Genomic DNA, 19988 nt, shown 5'->3' with positions numbered 1-19988 from the left:
TAATAAGAGAAAATTCAGGTGCAGTCTGTATTTAGTCACACACAAAAAGGTCCTTTGATAAGAACTTGTCACCGTATATGTGACATGGCGGATGTCGAGAAACACCGTCCTTCACCGGTCCCTTCTGAAACCAGACGCTCAGCCTGGTTTCAGAGACCTCCCCAAATCCTCTCCTGGCATGATGGTCGCAGGGAGACCTCCTGCCTCCTGGTCTGGACTATGCCAAGCCTCTCTTTCCATCTCCTGAAGAACCCCATAGTGATACAAGAGAATACGCTTTGTCCACAGGGTCTCTTCGAGAAGCCTTCGGCTGTGCCGGGGCCTTCCTCCAGGACGGGCGGATGTTCTACTGAAGAGAAAAGCTGGGAGTTCTCTGATCTTTTTCCTTGTCTTCCCTGCAGTTCCTGGCTTCCCTTACCCCACTGCAGCCACCACAGCAGCCGCATTCAGAGGAGCCCACCTAAGGGGCCGAGGGCGGACGGTGTACGGTGCAGTCAGAGCGGTACCTCCAACAGCCATCCCTGCCTATCCAGGGTAAGCACTGGCTTTCACAATCAAATGGACCCCCCCGTAGGCAACTGGACATGAATTGTATCCTTCTTGCACAGTTCCCAGCACAGTGCCTTGTACCCAGCAAAATTTGCTTGGATAGTCTCAACCAGAATGTGATATCATCAAAACCCAAACCTAAATTCACTGTCGTTGGGTTAAGTCTTCATTAAGCCATCTTGGGGGTGGCTTATGACCGTAGCCAGTGCCCTCTGGCATTTAGGAGCGGTGTGTTAGCATGGCGTTCACTTAGCATCGCACGAACACGGAATAACATTTCTGTCTGAAGAAAAAAGGAAACTCTCCGGACCACAGCTGCCTCTGCACCCTCCATTCTTTCCCCCACTCCATCCTGGGGCTGAGCCTGTTCCATGCCATCCCCTTGGGTTGTGCTGCCTGCGTGGGAAGTGGCAGAGCCAGTTACCCACAATGGGTTTGCTTTCTTTGTAGGAAACGGATTAAAAGAGGTTAATTCAAAGATGAACCAAGTCCATTTGAATGAAGGGAGAGAGGGAGAAGTAGGAGGAATTACACTGCACTTGCCTTCCGAACGATGGTAAAATTACTGACGTGGCTGAACATCCTTCGCCCTTTGATTTTTGGGTACGGAGGGTGCCTTGTGCAGTGGAAGGTCTCCCTAGCAACAAACAGATCCATTGTTCCTGAGCTGGGGGAAAGGAGTGAAGGCGGCAGGTTCTGTTGGGGTTGGTTCTTGATGCCAAGCTGAACGAGCACAGGGTTTTTGGTGGAGTGTGCTTTTCTGTAAGTCAGGTTACTCCAAGGACTTCCTCTTTTGGATTCAGGCAGTACCTAGGGTTCTCATCCTGTCCCTGCTTGCAAAGGGACAGTCCTTCCAGTTCTCACTGAGGCATCCTCTTAGTAGCCTGCAGCCCTCCAGAAGGATGGCGGCCAAGGGGAACCACCATCGTGGTCTGTCTTCTACAAGCCTAAAGTTTTACTTTCTTGACAAGGAGCAGATGGGTCAATACGAGCAACAGTCAGAGGTCTTCCTCCTCTCTGGTGATATCATTCTCTGCCCCGTGCTGGACGAGCCAGATGTGCACCTTGATGTGGGCAGGCCCAGTAGCCATCTGAAAGAAGCTACTTTACAATCACCAGAATGCCCTTTTCTTTTCCACTTCTCAGGGTTCTGTTCCCACGCATTTCACCATCTCCATCCTTTGCTGCTACTAACTTTATTTTTCCTCTTTGGTTCTCTAAGCTTGGTTCTCTAACCTCTGCCCTCTGACAACCTCTTTCCAAAAAACTAATAAAACAGGCAAAGTGGTTTGCCAGGAAGCACTCAAAGGAAACCCAAGAAGTCTTTTAGATACGTTATTGCCTAGAGAATTGGTTTATGGACTATCTCTTATGTCAGTCCAAGAGAGTCATCATCGCTGTGTTTCCAGAGTGAAGCTTCCCACATGGAGCTTGCTAGAAACATTTTAGCTTAATGATCCTCTGAGTTAACTCTCTTAGATGGATCATTCATTTTTAGTCCATTAAATAGGTGATTTCAGTAGACTGGCAAAACTTGAAAGCCTGAGGTCTCACAGTCATCCTTCTTCTCTTGTGGGATGTTGTCCTTAAGCCTCATCCCACTGACTAGAGTGCCTCACATCAGACGCTGATATCCTGTTTTTCTTTTATGAAATAGTCTTCCTACATTAGAAAGATGACAGTGGCCTAGATTTATTTGAAGAGCTGAATAACATTTTGTCATGCATAGTGGCTCTCCAAACAGAATATTAGAATCTTATTAGTTAGATTTCCCAAGGAGTGATGGAGTGGATGCCATGCCATATTCTGGACACGGTTTGGGCTCCACCAGCTTTCTCTGAAAAAAGAAAATTCGGAAGGCTTTCCTTAATTCCCTTCATAAAAATAGCCAAAGATGCTTCTGTCAAGTCTGACTCCCTTGCAGTGAGTTTCTTAGCCTTCTGCTTGCAGGCAATTTGCCTATAAAGCCACTTAGATTCACTTTGCCTTTCAGTTTAAACCTTGAACTGACTTATGAAACTGAGCAACCGTAGACTAGCATGGAAGAGGCGAGCAGACGCCCAGAAGCTGAGAACCCAGGGAGTGGTCCTTGTGGCCAAAGGCGGTCGCAGAGATCAGACACACAGAGGCTTGTGGAACTTTCTTTCTGTCGTGACCGCCGAGTCCTCTTCTCTGTTTCCCCAGCAAAAGCTCTGAGTGTTGGTGCTGGTGCTGGAGCCCGAGCCGTGCTGGGGAATTGAGCCCGGCCTGCTCTCTTCACAGAGCCAGCCCGGCCTGCTGTGCTCAGCCCTGCCTCTGGCTGCCTGAGGGCTCTTCCCTCCTTCTCTCATTTTACCTGAGCTCTAGCGGTGCTTGGGTCGGAGGCCCAAAGAAGAGAGGCCCGGCTTGCATCTCCCCCTGGCCAGCCTCCGTGCACACACACAGACACCTTAAAAGGCTCGGATTTCACAAGCACAAGTCTTACGTTTCCCAGAAACCAAACCAGTGCCATCCATCATTGCAAATTCCTTTTCTAACAAGAGAAGCAAATCCCAGGCTTGGAAACCTGGCCACCTCCAGCCTGTCTCCAGGGTGCCGCCCTGCAGGCCTTGCAGGGGCTCCTCCCCACCTTGGATTCTGTTGTTACTAGCCGGGATCCTGCTGCACCTTTCAATTCTTGGACCTTGGGCCAAATCACCTTAACCTTTTTAGCTCATTACCTCTGCTTGTGAAAGCAATGCATTGTGGGTATTTTTTGGTTGTGTTTTGTTTTGTTTTTAATTACATTCCTCTGTTTACTTTGGTCAGAATTGATTGACTTGTTTTTCTGAGGTGTTGCATTGGTTCTTTAAAAGCTGAATAATAATACTTTGCATGCTTGTGTGATCAGCCAAATCTTATCGCATGTCTAATGTGCAGGGTAAAAGCAGGTGATGTATGGATATCAAGAAAGATTTTGTTTTAAATGTAGCTACGAAACAGAAAATAGAATCCTAAATATTATTTTGAACTTTGTTTTGCATATAAGCACAGCCTTTGGGAGCTTTTGAGCTTTTTTCCCCCACATGAACCCCTTTTCTCAAAGGCCTTTATTATTATTCTGTTTTGTTCTTTATTTAGCATTATATTTATTCAAAATATTTCAGAGTTATATAAAAATGTTTCTACTTTGCCTCCTCTGTGATGGGGTCCCCCCCGGAGTCTGATCCTTATTTTCTCTGAAGAACATTCAGCTTACTTATTCCCAGCTTTGTAGACATCCCCCCTCTCCTTGCATGTCCCAGAGAAGCTCCTGAGGCCCCCCGCCTCCCGGGTGTGAGCCCACGGAGGTGTCCCCCTTGATCCCGGAGCCCAGGGTGTGGATTCATACATCACCTGCCTGTGTACAGCGCATGTGCATGCTGCCGTCCTCAATAACCGGAACGTGTTTCTGTTCTTTTGTTTTTTTGGTCTTGTTTTTGTGTGGATTTTCTGCAGTGTGGTTTACCAGGACGGATTTTACGGTGCTGACCTCTATGTAAGTACACACACTGGGGCCTTCTCACCCCAACCCCTGATGAGCCAGCCTTTTTTTTTCTGTTGGTTTGGTTTGGTTTGGTTTTTTTGGAATATAATTTATTTACTTTGATTTTTCCTCTTCTTTGTGGACATAAGACATCGATATTTATATAGTTAAGAATGCAAGCATGCTTCTCTGTCCCTGCGCTTGCCCCCCGGGTGCAAGAAAGACCTGAGCCTTTGGGTTTCCTGATCATTAACTGCCAGGGTCAGTTGACTGAACATTTTCTTCTCCCTTCCTCATGCACAGGCATTCTCTGGGGTCACTAAGCTACCCAAGAGATGATTGAAAAATTATCTTACCTTCCCCTATGTACCTTACGTAAATAACAGAATTGGTTCAACCTTGCTCCCCGCCCTCACCCTTTTCTGCTTCCCATTTCTTTCCTTTCTTTTCTGTTTCTCTCCCTCGTTAGGTATTTTCAGTCTTGATTTGTGCAGTAGACCCTCACTACTCAGGTCTTAGACCTTATGTTCCCATAAGTTTAAGAGAGTAAGTTATTATCCTATTGAAGGAGTCATGATGAGTCAGAGTGCTATACACTGGAGACCTTCAACTTTACCAGAGGAAGTCCAGCCCTGCCCTGGATTGTCCCTTTTCTTTAGAGTCCTCCAGAAGAAGTGTTAACAGTGAGAATCTGAATGTGACAGAACCAGTACCTCCCTTCCTTGCAAACATTTGGCTAGAAAGAGACAGTTCAGCTGAGAGATGTCTCTTCTGGACATGAATTGTTTGACCTCAGCTCTTAGCTTGGATCCTTTATCCACAGGACTTCCCGATCCACTCTCTTACTGTAGAGAATTGAAATTGTGGTGACAGGGTCATAATCGATCAAGGTAGGAAAAGTGCCCCCTCGGTGTCATCTTGTCTCCCTGAGGCCTTAGGCCCTTAGCTGAAGAGTTGCTTAGAGTCACCCCAAATTGACAGTAGGAAATTACTCAGTAAGAATAAGTTGTTGGGCTCTTCTGGAAATCAAGATACTTGAACAAGAAAGTCTTTCCCCAGTCCTTCAAGAAGACACATGGAATATCAAAAGCTGTGAACTTCCAAAATAGCCTAACTAAAAATACTGGGAGATGGGCTTAAGTTAGAGTTAGAGAGAGACTGAGACAGTTGTTTCTCATAGTTGGTGGACCACAGCTTTCCTGCTTACAGAATGGCCTTCAGAGACAGACCTGAGGAGGCTGTACATAGAGTATCTGTGTGCACAGACTTGCTGAAAGTTCACACTTTTGGGTGTATTCGGTTCATCTCAGCAGAAAAAGCACTGAGAAATGTCTTTTTTCTTTTTTTGTTTCACAGTGAAACTTGAGGTTAAAGAACGTGAATTCTTCCTTACACCAAATTGCTCAGTTCACTGTGTATTTGCATAAGACTGCTTCCATTTTCCCATATTCATTTTCATGAAACACCTATATTTGTTCCCAAATATAGTTCCCCAGAATTGTTTTGTTGAGACAAATATCTCACATTTGGATATTTGGGTAAAAACATGAATATAAATGATTTGATTTTATCTTTCACCTTTTTTTTTTTTAATTCAAGATTTTTTAGTTGCTACACATATTTCCTTAAAATACTATAAATTATTTGCTTAAAATCCCTTTATTTCACAGGCCCTCAATTTCCTCCTCTGTAAATGAAGAGATTGCACTCAGTGGCCTTTAGGGTCTCTTATACTCTGCAAATGATCCTGCACGCATTGTATTAACAACCCTGCTGTGTAAAAACTGTGAGGGGGGCTCTCACACCTTGGACACGTCCTACCTTCTGGGACCGAGAAAGGGGCCATTCCCTAAATCTTAACCCAGCTGCCCTTGGTACGGGTGCTGCTGTTCCTCGCCTTCCCTCAATCAGTGACCACATGGGTATTGTTGAGCCTTCGGGCTTCCTTGATCTCAGTTGTGGGCAGGCAGTCTGGTGGAACCGATAGATGCTCTTTCAGAGGAGAGTGTTTCAGTACATAAAAGAGATAAAACAGGATTTCAAAGGCATCAAAATAGTTTTTTTTGAAAGTTCATATAACCCTGATTAAGAGCCCCCTCTGTGTGTGCAAATCCTAGAATGGGCTTGAACCCTGAGAAAAAAGCCAGAGCTGGTGAGCTCAAGGTCAGTGGGATAATGTGGCCTTTTATATTTGCCCTGGACAGGAGAAGCAAGGGGTGCATTTATAGTGTGACCTCGCCTTAAGGCTCCTGACCCCTCTGCAGAAGCTTTTCTTGGGGACCTTCTGGCACCTTCTTGAGGGGGGAGCCTAGAAGAGAGAATAAGGCAGACTTCTGGAGGTCACAGAAAAGACCCATGAGGAGGTTGAGGGAAGGCCAGAGAGGTTGTTTTCTTTCTGCCTGTAGTTGTTTCAGCTTCCCTTTGTCATAAAATTAGGATAGGAGTTACGGACCTGCTTTTCCTTCTTCCTTTCTGTCCTGGGGCAGTCATCTCTGCCAACCATGTTTTTTTCCTTTTTTGAAAGGCCTCACGTTTCCTTCACAATTTCTTCTCCTTTGGAGGCCAGTCAAGCTATTTGTGCCTGCGTTTTGTAAAGGCCCTCCCTGGGGTGGGCAGGAGGGAGGCAGGCAGGCGGCTCCTCTCCTTGAGCCACGAGGGCAGGAGCAGCAGCCCCTGATTCACACACAACGGGGACCACAAACTGCTCCGGAGACTCAGCTCTGTCCGTGAAAAGCATGCTTGCATCCAAAGAAAAGAAAAGGCTGGCTGGGCCCTTCGCGGCCGCTTGTATGATTGTTTCCTTCCACAGCTGTGTTTTTTTGAACTGCTCTCCCTGTGTTCTGTTATAGAATAGTCTTACAGGAACCAATCATTAGCGCTAAAATACCTCAGGTAGGAGTGCCAGTGTGACCTGCCAACCAATCAGATTGTGGATTGCAGTGGAAAAATTGAATTCTACTAACCATTCCAGCTCCACATTAGAGATGGGAACAGAGGCTTTTTTTGGACAGTGGAGACTTGTGAGCATGTGGCCAAAGGCCCCCTGCCTCTGCACTGCACAGAGCCGTGTCTCATCCACAAAACGGGCCTGCTTCTAGACCTGTCTTCTCGTCCTGACCCCAGGCAGCCCAAAGGCCCCGCTCCCATAGCTGCCACCCCTTTCTGTTCATCACTCACCTCTATCCACAGTGTTTTAGAGCCTGCCCTTTTATTTGGCGCTTAAGCACATCAGATCAGAGTCTTGGTTGTCTTCTTCTTGGCAGGGAGAATGGGCATGGGAAGGAACTCAGAAACCAGACTTGGGGTCCCAAGGCCCCAAATCAGTACATGTAAGGAGGATACAGCGGGCGCTGGGGCAGTGCAGGTGCGCCGGGACCCTCGTCCCCTACTCCTCCCTATTCTTCCTCTTGTCTCTCAGGAAGGACAGAGAGATTAGTGTGCAATAATGAACTAAAAGAAGGACTGTTTGTAGCATAGGAAGCTGGAAATGGAAGAGTCTACTGACTCTACGAGTATGCCAGTAAGCTCAGAAGGGATAGGAAAGAACGATTCCCATTGTTGGGGCCCCATGGCACAGAGAGTAGAAGACTTATTGTCCCCGTTTTACAGACAAGGACACCTGAGTCCCCGAGAGGGGACCTGCCTTATCTCTGCTCACATCAGTATTGTGTCAGAGCCAGGGCCAGGATTCCCCCATCCCAGGTCTGACGCCCTTTCCATCAGACTACCCTACTTCTTGGGTGTCCTCTCCTGCCACGATCTTAAATATAGAAGCATCACAGACCAAGTGGGTCATAGCGAGACCTTCTCTGAGATGATTTATTTGGGTTTTAGCCAAGGTTTTTGGATGGACTGGTCCATACCAGACTGTCTTGATTCCTCTGGTTTGGGAGAACTGTTTCAATTTCCATTAAGGGCTACACTGTCCACTTTCAGTGGGTGCTGTTCACATGCTACAGAGAATCAACATGTGACTCCATAATCCCGGCACCAACCCCAGAAGCCTTTTGTGCATGTTTAGCTCTCAAGAGAAGTGACTCCCAGACACCCAGGATACATCCTGCCGATGGTGGAAGCTCCTCTTCCCTTTTCTTGTTTTCCCCTTCGCCCTCCCAATGTAGCCTGAACGGGATCTGTTGGTAGCCCTCCAAACAGCCACCTCTTTGCCCGGGCCTCTTACTGCAGGGAGAAGGAGGGAAGAGTGTCTTGATACCACATCTTTGCCAAAGCACTGTTTCACTGCAGACCTAAGAGCAAACAGAAAGTTCATTTACTTTGGAGATTGGAGAAAAACAGAAGCAAGGGAGAGCACATCAGCTGGGCTCACCGAGGGGATAGTCAGATTATATCGGGAAGCTTCTGCTTTGGTGAAAATTGGGCCCTTTGTATGGTATTCACCCTGGTCAGATCTGTCTGTGACATTGGGCTGCAAGAGACATTTAATCAATGATTCAGAGATCAGCAGTCATTAGAAAAGAGGAAATGTAAACTGTGATCTGTATTCCCAGCCTCAGAGGTCTTTATGGCTAGGAACTCTGAGAGAAGCAGTTCGGGCTCCTGGGACGGCAGTCTCCGAGAGCCTTCCTCACTCGGCAGAGGTGAGGCAGAGTAGCTTTTTGTCAGGGCCCTTCGCATTGCTCCCACACCACTCCTCTTGCCTCTGACAAAGCCGGAGACAAAGGCCGAGCTGGGACGAGAGGAAGGAACTTGGGGGCCGCCTCTGCCTGGAAACAAGGACGAGAGGGGACGGTGGGAAAAGATGGTTCTCCAACAAGCACAGAAATTAACGTAGGAGCAAGGTTTGCCGCAATTACCAAAGTGTGGATCAGGAAGGAGCTGTAGGCAGGTTTGGCAGAGCTCACAGTTACCTAGGAATCCTACAGGACAGCATCCCACCGTGTCAGAGCTAAGAGCTCGGGCCAGGGGAGCAGTGCGAGAGGGCAGGGTTGGTTCCCGAGCGGAACGGCCACGGGCATGCAGAAAGATAGACGGAGGATTGAGGAAGCCGTCCCTTTTTAGGAGGCAGTTTCTCTTTGGCTTGGGCTCAGCCAGGCCCATTTTATTCGGATCCCACAGTTCCCTGAAGCTGTCCACATGTTCCACTCCATTGGAAACTTGATTGGGCCATGCTAATTCCCACTCTTTGTTTTATTTCAAATCATACACAGATAGACTCTGCAAACAGCTTCAGATCGGACAGGTCTGATTGTGTGTAAATACATATGTCCTTTTTAATTTTTATTAATGGTTGCTTCATTTTTGCATCAGTGCATGGTTCAAAGCAATACACATCAGCTATTTCATGACTCCATATATCCAATGGATTATTTCTCCTCTTTTTGTTTGTTTGTTCGTGCAGTCAGCTGAAAACATGTTAGCACCTCACTCTAAATCTCTCAGTGGAGTCTCTGTTCCCTTCTCTGATATAACAGATGGGTTATTGCTTGTTATAATTATTAACATCGTGGTGTGGGACCAGGGGCTAGGGTGGGCAGGACTTCCTCTCCTTGGGCTGGGGGGGGCCAGTTGTTAGGGGATGGAATGTTAACTCAAGTGGTGACTGACTGTCTCCGTAATACCAGGTCGTTGTGGCTGCACGCTCTAGTAATCGAGGCTGTGACTTCACCAAGCTTGTGGTAGCGCCTAGGGCAAACGGCTGTCCCAAGAGAATGCTGGGATAGATAGTCTAGCCAATACAGTCTGAACGTGGTGATTTTGCTGGTTGTTTTAGCTCCAGATGTCAGCATGCTTAGTTCTTAATGTGATTAATAAACGTGGTGCCATACTCCCTCCCACGCCTGAACCCAGTCTTTACCCCTTTTCCTTTTGAAGATAAACCTCAGTTAAGAGATGATGATAAGAAGCTTTTTGTTTCAAACTGCATTTTGTTCTCATGTTCCATGAAAACCTTGATATTTGCTCAGTAGAATCTGCTAGTGAATGTTTGGGGAAACAGTCTGTCTCTGCCTTTTCGGACCTGAAACATTCACTGGAGGCTCAGAGAGAGAATGAGTCTTTCCGAATCCACTCTCTGTCACCAATGTGCCGATTAACAGTATAATTCAAAAAGGGCAGCGGACAGCATTTGTCCTTCCAATTCCCCCCAGTTCCAGGGTGTCCTGTCCGTTTTCCCTGCCCTTTGGAAATCTGTCGTGAACAATAATGTTGGCCAAGAACCCCTGGTGAACCTCGGGGAATTCAGTGCAGTGCCATCAGGCTAACAGAGCTCGGCCCCGGGGTGGTCAGATGGTTGTCAGTTTTTGGGAAACTCAGCCCCAGTTTGGAGATTGCTGTGGTAGAGCCCATTCTTTGAAAGTTTGTTATTTACCAGAGGGTCCACGTTGCTTCTACAGAATATCAAATCACTGTAGACAGAGCGCTAACTGCAACCATCACTTCTGTGCCTACTATAAATACACTTTAAACATCTGCCTACCTCCTTTTGTTTGGAAGGAGAAAAATCTCTTTGTCTCTCTCTCTCTATCTCCCAATCTGTCTCTCTCTCTCTCTCTTTCTCTCTCTCTCTGATTGCCTCTCTCTCAGTCTCTCTGATTGTCTCTCTCTCTTTCTCTCTCTCAGTCTCTCTCTCTGATTCTCTCTCTCAGTGTCTCTGTCTCTCTGTCTCTGTCTCTCTCTGTCTCTCTCTCTCTCTCAGTGTCTCTCTCTGTGTCTGTCTGTCTCTCTCTCAAAAACCCTGTTCAAAACTTTTTTTTTTTTAATAATAAAATGAAATGGTTGCCATCTCTCCTCCATCTGATTCCTCTTTGTCTCTCTCTCTGATACACACACATACACACCACAGACCTGACTTTTCCTATGGAGAACTTGAACTTCTCACCAACATCCCCCTCCCCAAATTTGGAATAAGGACAATGAGATAATGCCACCACTGCATGGACCGTGTTAATTTAAGGAGTCGTTTCTGTCAGGAAAATAGCATGAAGAACAAAGCCGGACAGAGAGTGAAGCTGACTTTTCTGATAAAAGAAAAACATGGGAACGAATGCAGTTTGAAACACTTCCTTTCCTTGGTGTGTGTGGTAACGTGCGTGGGTATGAGTGTGCGTGTGCGTGTGTGGATGTGTCTGCCCCTTTGTAGGGAGAGGTCTCTGTAAAGTCAGTTCTTTTCTTTCCTTTAGGGTGGATATGCAGCCTACAGATATGCACAACCTGCTACTGCGACAGCAGCCACAGCCGCTGCCGCCGCCGCAGCCGCTTACAGCGACGGGTATGTAGTGAGGGCTGGGCCACCCCCTCAGAGGTGACGCCGAGAGGGCCAGCCTTCCCCTGGGTGCCTCCAAAAAAGGCTTCGGTCCTTGTGGCTTCTACCCCAGCCTCGGGGCCATGGAGCCCCTCTCTTCCAGCTCGCTACTTTCTTCCCCCTTTGATCCTGAACCTCAAGTCTATGTCTCTCTGCTAGCATCCCAGCATTCCCTCTAACACATACGAGAATGGGGCCGCATCTGTAGCTTCCCCCAGTCAGGACTGTCCGGCGTGGCCACCTCAGACCAGGCACTCTCATATTTATAAGACCCAAACCCGCTCTTCAGGTCATCACCCAGATCTCTCCCGTTCCATAAAGAGACTGACTGTTTTTCTCTTTCTCAGTTATGGCAGGGTTTATACAGCAGACCCCTACCATGCCCTTGCCCCTGCCGCTAGCTACGGAGTTGGCGCTGTGGTAAGTAGGTTTTCCTTCTTTTAGGCTTTTCTCTTCTTCTCTTTCTTCCACAGATTACAAAAGATCCAGGGTGGTAAAAGATTCAATGGGTAACATGAGAAGCCTTCCCCAGCAAAGTATTAGAACTACCTCCTGCCGCCCCTTTGTGCCTCGTGGGAGGGGGAGCCTAACGGGCCACATAGATGCAGCAGGAGGGGATAAGGAGGGTGCGTCATTGTGAGGAAGGAAAAAAGAACACTTTTTTGTTGCTTCCCATGTTGCTTATGGGCATCCGTACGGGATTCTTAACGTTGCTGGTGTGGTGTTTAGACTTTCTGTGCCCACTAGGAGGTTATCACCAAGGGTCCTCCGGGGCTCGGGGGCTTTCTCAGTCAGGGTGAGCAGTGTCCGAGGCCCAGAGTTAAGCTGTGTACTGGCACTTCCTCGTTGTAACGGAGCATGACATTTTAATCAGTGACCAAAGTAAAACCAGGGAGCTCCTTGGAAAGCACAGAGTTAGCGGAAATGGGCAGGTGGCAACAGTTTCCTTGAGAGCAGGAATAAAGGGCCGCCTGTAGAGCCTCACTGTGACATGGAGCTGACTCTGAGTTCTTTGAGATTTTAACAGGGAAGGGCTTTGGCGCATCCTAGAAACCTAGTAAGGTCTTGAACCCCGAACCCTCATCACTGAATCGTCACCTAAGATGTGGGGATAGTCTCTGCATCTGGGAGATTGTGTTCCTTGTGAGCTATTTAAAATGAAATAAGAATGATGAGCAAACTGAAAGACTTTAAAAGGCCATTGTGGGATCCTCAGAGTCCGGGAAGCTGTGTTTGCCCATGTAGGCTTAGGTTAACAGGGGTGAATGAGAGGGAATGCAGGGGACCTGGAATGTGTCCTCGAGAGGGTCTCGATCCATCTGGGCAAGAAGGCAGTCAGGAGGCTTCCTGCGGCGTCAGAAGCTTTCAGAGCCCTGCTTGGACTCAGAGGTCTTCCTGAGATACGCTTCCTGAGGTGTTGGAGTCAGGAGGGTTGAGCGAATAAAGAGTGAGAATGAGGGTCACAGAACAGGCACATAGAGGAGCCAGCCCTGTTCTGACCGAGGCAGAGCACCTCACTTGGTGCTGGAAACTGAAACATAGCCCGAGCTTTAGGATCTGGAATCAAGTAAGGGAGCAAGGTGCCCATGGCACCAGCCATGCCGGATGGAAGCATTGGCATCTCGGGGAAATGAGAGGAGTGTGAGAGGACATCAGGTGATGAAGGATGGTAGGGGCTTTCCTAACTAAACAGGTAAGTGTTCCCTCTCCTATTTTCCTTGAGAACATTGACTCAGCAATGAATTTGTAGGACTTTGGTTTCAGCATCGTAGTGTAAAGGCTTCCTGACTTTGTCAACAGAAGCCAAGTGTAGTCTCCTGACTTTGGGTTCTGTAGGAAGCCATTCTTTTTCTAACAACTCCTTTTCCAAATTGTCTCCTGAGGCCCCCTCTCAACTGTCTTTTTTTTTTTTTTGTCTCCCTTTAATTCCCACAGGCAAGTTTATACCGAGGTGGCTACAGCCGATTTGCCCCCTACTGAAGTGACGTGACCCCCTGCAGATGGGACAGCCCCCCATTCATGAGGCCTGGCTATTGCAATATTTACTCCTAGAGGAACTCTATAGCAAGATGAAGAGGAAAAACAAAAAAAACAAAAACACACAAAAAAAAACACAAAAAAAGAGAAAATACTTTTTTATACCTCACTATGTTCTTTGAATATGTATTTTTCCTTTAAATTTCTGCCTTTAATTCTTTTGTTCCAAAGATTGTGCATTTTTCTTTTTTTTTTTTTTTAACTGTGGTAAAAAAAAAAACGATGCATTTCCATGTCTGTATGTCCGTGCGTAGCTTATTCTGCCAATCACGGAAGAGGCAGTTAATGAGGAAGGAAAGACTTTAGAAAGTGACCCATTCAATGAATCAGAAGTGAACAGGCAGAATGACCGAAGTGAGTGGCGCGGCAAGCAGTTGTGGGACTGGCCAACGGGGAAAGGGGCTCCATTCCCTCCTTTCTCCAACTCTTTGCCTTTTATGTTTCTTTGGTGGGCAATCCTGATGGACTGTGGCTGGGATCCCCACGTGGAGGGGCGGCAGGGAGGATTGAGGGTTCGCATAGCCGGAGACTAACAGATGCTTTCCTCTCTCCTCTTCCCTTCTCCTGTTTCCCCATTCATTGCTGATATCCCTCCAGTGATAACCATACCCATTGTTGATAACGCACCGACAGGCTGATTGGCACCGAGATCACCAAACCTGCCCTAGACTGGATAATTAAAAAAAAAAAAAAAACAATCTTCATTAGGAAACAGATCTTAGAATGAAGTCTGGAGTGTGGAAACTGTTCTTTTTCTTTTTCCTTTCCTGTAATCCCAGCAGTGCTGCTGGGCTGATTCTGCTTTCTACTTTTGCCTCGGTTTGGCTCATCCATCTCCTTTCTCATAAACCCTTGCTTCCATATCCACAAATACCAGGAATTGAGGACCCGGGGACAAAGGACTAGACGTTGGCCTCTGTTTGTAGATCCAGGAATATCGCTTAATGACTGCCTTCAGAAAGGGGCGGCAGGGGGAAAGTTGAAAGGAAAGGACAGCAGAGTGCTCTGATTCAGAGAGAACCCTGTCCCGCCGCCCTCACCCCTTCTTCTGTTAAGTCAGTCCAGTAGTCTGTTGGAAAAGCTGAAGCACAAGATGTCGCGGGCCAACACAACTGTCCCTGGAGCCAGCTCCGGTCACTGGGGCCTGTGAAGGGCAGGCCGGGGCACTTTGTGTAGGTTCTAAAGCCATAGGAATTTCCATCTTCCAGAGCCTTTCTGAGTGAGTCACTTGTATTCACAGTCTCAAGTCTTGGTGGCCGTTCCCCCGGCCTTTCAGTATCCCCCAAAGACACAGAACTGAGCCCCTGGGCTGCTTGGTGAGTTAATGCTACAGGATGTCAGGTGTGGCCCCCGGGCTTGCTTTTTAACCCCCAGTAGGGAGGAAAGACTTGGAAGAGCAGGGATCTTGCGTGTCGCCAGAAGAGAAGGCCAGTGACCGTTGGCAGCGAGGTGGGGGTCTTGATATCTGGTCTCAGTTGGACAAATTCTGTCAGGTGAGAGAGGTTCCCTTTCAGCTGCTAGCTAACTCTGCCCAGGCAAGTTCAGTGCTCTGCAGCACTCTCCAAATAGAAGGCATTGGTGGTCTTTCAGGGGCTCCCCAGCCTCTCCGTCGGCGCTCGGGTGGGGACCAAGGCAGAGCTTTTTGGTTTGGGTTTTGACTCCTGCTCCGGCACAGGCTGTTAGCTAACCACGCCCCCAAAGTCAGCCCGGGCTGCTGTGAGGTCAGGCACCCCAGATGGGCGGTTATCCGGTGGTCCTCTGGCCATCCAGAGCCCGATGCGGGCCTCAGTTCTCCTTCAGATGCTCGCCCATCCTAGAAGGACAACAGAGGCCTTGGGGACCTCATTTGGGGACACCAGACTGCCAGTCCATCAAGCGCTTTTTTTTTTTTTTTTTAAAGGTTTGTTCATTTGTTGTTGGGCTTTTTTTCCCCAAGCCAAAGTTTGGTTTGCTCTTAAGACAATTTTTGTTGTGTGTATATAAATCTTTTAGTTAGACTGAAAATTGGGGGGGGGGGGCTTTCACAAACTCTAGAAAATGGGGAAGTGGGTTTTGTTCTTTTGACTTTTTTTCTTTTTTGAAGGGGAGCATTTACTGATGAAAGCAGATATCTGAGTGCAGTCTAGTGTCATGTTCGATCCAGTGTGATTTCCACAAGATGCCCTTTGGAGCTGAGACTAAGCTAAGATCCCCAGTAGCAGCCTGAAAGGGCAGGGCATAGAGATGCTTCTCACTGGCATTTCATGCCCGGGAAGAGGAGAGACGCGATGCGGGGAGAGAAGCTAGTTGCCGGGGATGACCACTTGAGTCAGCTCCTCTCAGCCTTTCAGTTCAGCTGGTTCTGGCTGTGGGCCCCAGAAGGCCGGGCTCCTTGTCCCCAGTGGCTGTGGGCGGTGTTCCCCAGAAGGACCCTGGGGAGCTCAGCTCCTGTAGAGGCTGAGGACTGAGGCTCTGCTCCCCCAAGGGCCTGAGAGAGGCCGGCATCCAGCGCAGACCTGGGCTTTCTAGAGGCAGGTTCCTCAGATGCTCGTGGTGCATCCTCTTTTCTCTTGTCATTTGATTTTTACAAAACAGCCAAGTGGAAGCTTGTCCGAGGAGGTCAGTGGCAGGCCCCAAGCCCTTGCGGACCGGCTCTACCTGAGAGCGGGATGGCCTCCCTGCTTAGCTCTGGGTCCAGACTCTGTAAGTCAGGCTTTCCTCCGCTGTTTGCTCTGGCAGCTGGGTGATTGCATAGGGTTCCTCCCACAAAACCCGGGACAGATCTCATGAGAGCCTTCCCTTCCCGCTCCCAGTCCTCCCCAAACTCCCCGCGGGACATTGGGCCGCTCAGATTTGCCAGGGTTTAGCCATTAGGGTCCGGCCTTTGCGGAGCTGGTGATGGTGGCAGAGTCCAAAGGGAAAAGCATTGAAAGCGTTCTGGCTGGCAACCACGACTAGGCCAATCGAGCCAACTTTGCGGGCTTCGGTTCTTGAGACGGGCAGCACCCGGGCTGAGGGATCTGAGGAGGGGAAGGCGGCGATATCTTCACGCCTCTTCCCTCCGGGGTCTGCTGCGCTCAGTGAGTCAGAGGAAGTGAAGGAGTCAAAGTTCGTTAGGGACATCCTATTATTAGTTATACTAAGCAGCCTCCGAAAGCAAGGGGCGTAAAAATGGGGCTTGGAACATATAATTCCCAAGAATATGCAAATAGGGCATCATAAATTCCCCTTCCCTCTGCCCTGGGTAAAGAGACCGGTGGGAAACGGTCTGGGGAGCGCCAGGAATCCAGGATAAGAGGGGCTGGGGGGAGGAGGGGGTGTCCGGAGCTTCTCCCCTTTTGCCAGGCCCGGCTCCAAAGAGGGGGAGCTGGGCCACTCACTGCTTTTGGCAGCCCTCTAGCACAGCACCCTTGGAGGACAGGGTTCGCCCCTGGATGCTGGAGGAAAGGAAGTTGGGGGGGAGGGGGCGGGGGGTTGGGTAGTGGTGGTTTTAAAGCGTATGTTACCTGTTTGCACTGTTTTAAAATAGGACAAAAAATAGTGGACAAGGTAAACGTCAAATGTAAACTTCTGTGTGTCTTTATTTTTCTGTCATGCTCTTGAAAATGTTGACCATTTGTAGTATACACCAGTGAAACTTGATTCTCGATTGCATAAAACACTATTTTTTGGCTCTGTTACTGTCCAAAAGCCCCTCTCTTTACCGCCCCCTCCCCCCCTTCCTTGCGAGCCCTCTGTCCTCTCGACACTTGTCGAAAGGAAGAGCAGAGACTGCCGGGGCGGCCTCTGGGCCAGGGTCTTTCCGCACGTTTGCTGAAGTCCTTGAGACGCTTTGATTTGGGTGCTGGGCCTGGGGAGGGGGTCCCCACACCAGACAGCAACAAGTGGTTTACTTCCCAAACCCAGGACACTAGGAATGGGGGTGAGGAGGGGTTCCCCGAGCTGTCTAATTGGCTGTTGCCGTTGAGTTCTCCTCCATGTTACCACAACTGTAGCCAGTTAAAGTTTACTCAGGAAAACGGTCGATCAATTCAGCCATGGTAGTGCTGGTTGGCAGGGATTTGGTAACTCACGGAGAACTTGCCCACCGGCCAAAACCCAAACCTTGCTTTTAAGGAAGCGGCCAGCCCGGAGGAGTGGCCCCGGCGCCCGGCGGGCAGTCTGAGTGCCAGTGCTGGGAGGGTTCAGGTGAGACTGGCACCGAAAGGCAAGAAGGGGCATCCTCTCTCTTCCCTCCCCGCTAGCTTCCCAGGAGGGGCTCCGTGTTGGGGATTTGGGGTTTTATTTTGTACTTTTTTCTATTTGGTGCCCTGGGGCCTAATGTGCTTTGAGGAATGCCAATCCCCCATCAAGACTCCCAGCTTCAGTCTGTCTCTCGGTTTTGGGATTTTTTTTTTCTGTTCACAGTATTTGTGTGTGTGTGTGTGTGTGTATGTGTGTGTGTGTGTGTGTATGAGTGTGTACATGCGTACATGCGTGTGTGCACACGTGTGTTTTGGCAGCTCAGTTTGGCTGTATTATATATTGAGTGATAAATTAATCCTCCTTTTTTCCTCTAAGGGATATAAGTTGTTTCTCTCTCTCTCCTCCTCTCTCCCCCACCCCCCATCTGCCCATCTGTCTGTCTCTCTTTCTGTCATTATACTTCTGCTTGTGAATAGCTGGAGTGAATCCTGGGGCTGATGGCACACATAAGCTAGGGCTGCGGAATGAGAACAGCCAGTGTAGAGGTCACTTGCACCCCCCAGGCTGACCTACCTGAGACTCTGGGCTTTTCAGTTCAAATCATTGCAAGACTAAAAATGCCACCGAGCTGCCCCCCCTTTCCTCTCCCTCCAGCCCCCCATGGCAGTGACTGAATCATCCCTCTGTGCAGTTCCTCCTGCCCCCTCTCATTGCCATGGCAAAACCGGTACCTTTGGGGCATAGGGTGCATCAAATAGGATGCTTGTATATTTAACCACCTGGCCTTCCCTCCTCCTCTCCATCTTTCCATTCCTTTCTTCCTTCTCTCCATCCTTCCTCCATCCCCTCTATCCTTCCTTCCCTTCATCCTTCCTCCCTCCCTCTATCTTTCCTTCCCTCCTTCCTTCCTTTCTTCTCCCCTCCCTTTCTTCCTTCTTTTCTCCCTCTCCCCCTCTGTCCTTTCCTTCCTTCTTTCTCTATCTTCTCTTCCTTCCCTCTCTTCTTTCCTGCTTCCCTTCCTCGTTCCCTTCCTTCCATTTCCCTTTTCTCCTTCCTTTCCCCCATCACTTCCTAGGACGCCAGAGCTGCTGCCCAGGGTCCTGTTTCCCTGCTAATCCCAGAGAAGCACCCAGGGCTTTGTGACAGCCTCTATCCTCCCCACCCCCCTCCTCTTGTTAAGTATCATAATGTATAGTAGCTTTCAGACCATACAGTATTCATTGGGTTACTCCTATTATTATCAAGTAGCTGGAATTGTGAAGGTCGGAGTAGTTAGATCTTTAGCTTTTACTCCTTATTTTTTTTTTGTATTACTATCCATGTGTATAAATTATTGATCATGTTGCTGGCTTTTATAAACTCTTCGCAAGGGAGGGGCGCTGCCTTAACCTTTGCAAATGGTAATGAAGCACTGTTTTTAAATAAAAGAGAGAAACACCAATTTCTGGCTTGCCTCTGTCTCAAGTCCTTCCAGGCTCAGGAGCTCCACAATGGATTTCATTTGGACGAGAAAAAAAACTTTTTTTTTCTGGTCTTAAAGATGAATAGTTGACATAAGGAGCTAGAGCTATAGAGCTACTGCTAAAACTCAGGCCAGAGAAACAGGAAACTCCTGGGCTTTTGCTGAACTCTGGTGCTCTTGGAAACAGGAAAGTAGCGTCTCACCTGAGATCTTCAGGGGGAAGCTGGATGGAGCCATGTTTGGAAGGTGTGGGGGGAGATTGCTGAGCTGGGGCTCTTCTTCCCCTTCCATTAACCGGAGCCACGGCTCCTTCGGAGCATCGTGCTTTTTAAAAAAAAAATTGTTATTTTATTTGTAAAAGAGTTTCTTTTACCCTGGTTACATGTAAAGGCAATTTTTGACATGTCAAAAAAATTTTTTTTGAGTTCCAAATTTTCCCTCTTCCTCCATCACCTCCCCCTTCCTTGAGACAGTAAGCAATTTGATGTAGATTATATATGTTCAGTCAAGCATCATGCTTTTCCAAATGCATTTATAAAATTGAATCGTTCTCAAAACAGTTTTGATATCATGAAATTACACACTTAAAAAAAAAAACGTAAGTTTGTGGACCCCAGATTAAGATGCCGGGGACTGAATCCCCTTCACTTAAATGGACCCTTCTGTACAAATGAGAAAGGGAGGGGTAGCTGCATCAGGAACTCAGGCTCAGAAATGAGATTTCTGGAAAGCTTTCAGATTTAAGCACAGTGTCTAACAATCCTGTGAGGTGAGGTTGTTCAAATGTTAATCTAGATCCCCATTTCATGGGTGAAAGGACTGAGAGAGCTCCTCACACTTGGGTAGAACTAGCTAGTGCTGCCAGGGGCTGGGAGGGGGCCAGGCCTGGGAGCTCCTGGAGGACATTCAGGGAATTCTAGGAGAAAACCATCCCACCTCCAGGAGCGTCAGTGGACTAAAGGAACTAAGTATTAAAATGAAGAGGAGGGAGAATTAACAGTGAAGAGCAAAGGAGGGTGGGTGAGAGGGAA

At 48.3% G+C, this 19988-nt stretch overlaps 1 protein-coding gene across 23 annotated transcripts in view; it reads left to right on the top strand.

The window, feature by feature from the left end:
• The window catches only part of RBFOX2 (RNA binding fox-1 homolog 2), a 222554-nt gene extending 203618 nt beyond the window's left edge, over positions 1–18936 (top strand). For 11 of the 23 annotated variants that reach the window (XM_051961672.1, XM_051961658.1, XM_051961655.1 and 8 more), the window contains 6 exons: positions 402–534; positions 4006–4045; positions 9202–9233; positions 11173–11261; positions 11642–11714; positions 13230–18936. In XM_051961672.1, coding sequence (XP_051817632.1) covers positions 402–534; positions 4006–4045; positions 9202–9233; positions 11173–11261; positions 11642–11714; positions 13230–13284 — 422 coding nt within the window. In that variant the 3' untranslated portion in view covers positions 13285–18936. Of the gene's footprint in view, positions 1–401; positions 535–999; positions 1106–4005; positions 4046–6882; positions 6926–9201; positions 9234–11172; positions 11262–11641; positions 11715–13229 lie in introns of those variants that run through there. The other 12 variants (XM_051961666.1, XM_051961664.1, XM_051961663.1 and 9 more) reach the window with 5 other exon arrangements.
• Positions 18937–19988: the final 1052 nt, after the last annotated feature.

The sequence above is a fragment of the Antechinus flavipes genome, chromosome 5 (genome assembly GCF_016432865.1).
Source record: "Antechinus flavipes isolate AdamAnt ecotype Samford, QLD, Australia chromosome 5, AdamAnt_v2, whole genome shotgun sequence".
NCBI lineage: Eukaryota > Metazoa > Chordata > Mammalia > Dasyuromorphia > Dasyuridae > Antechinus > Antechinus flavipes.
This window is presented reverse-complemented; position numbering and strand designations above follow the sequence as displayed.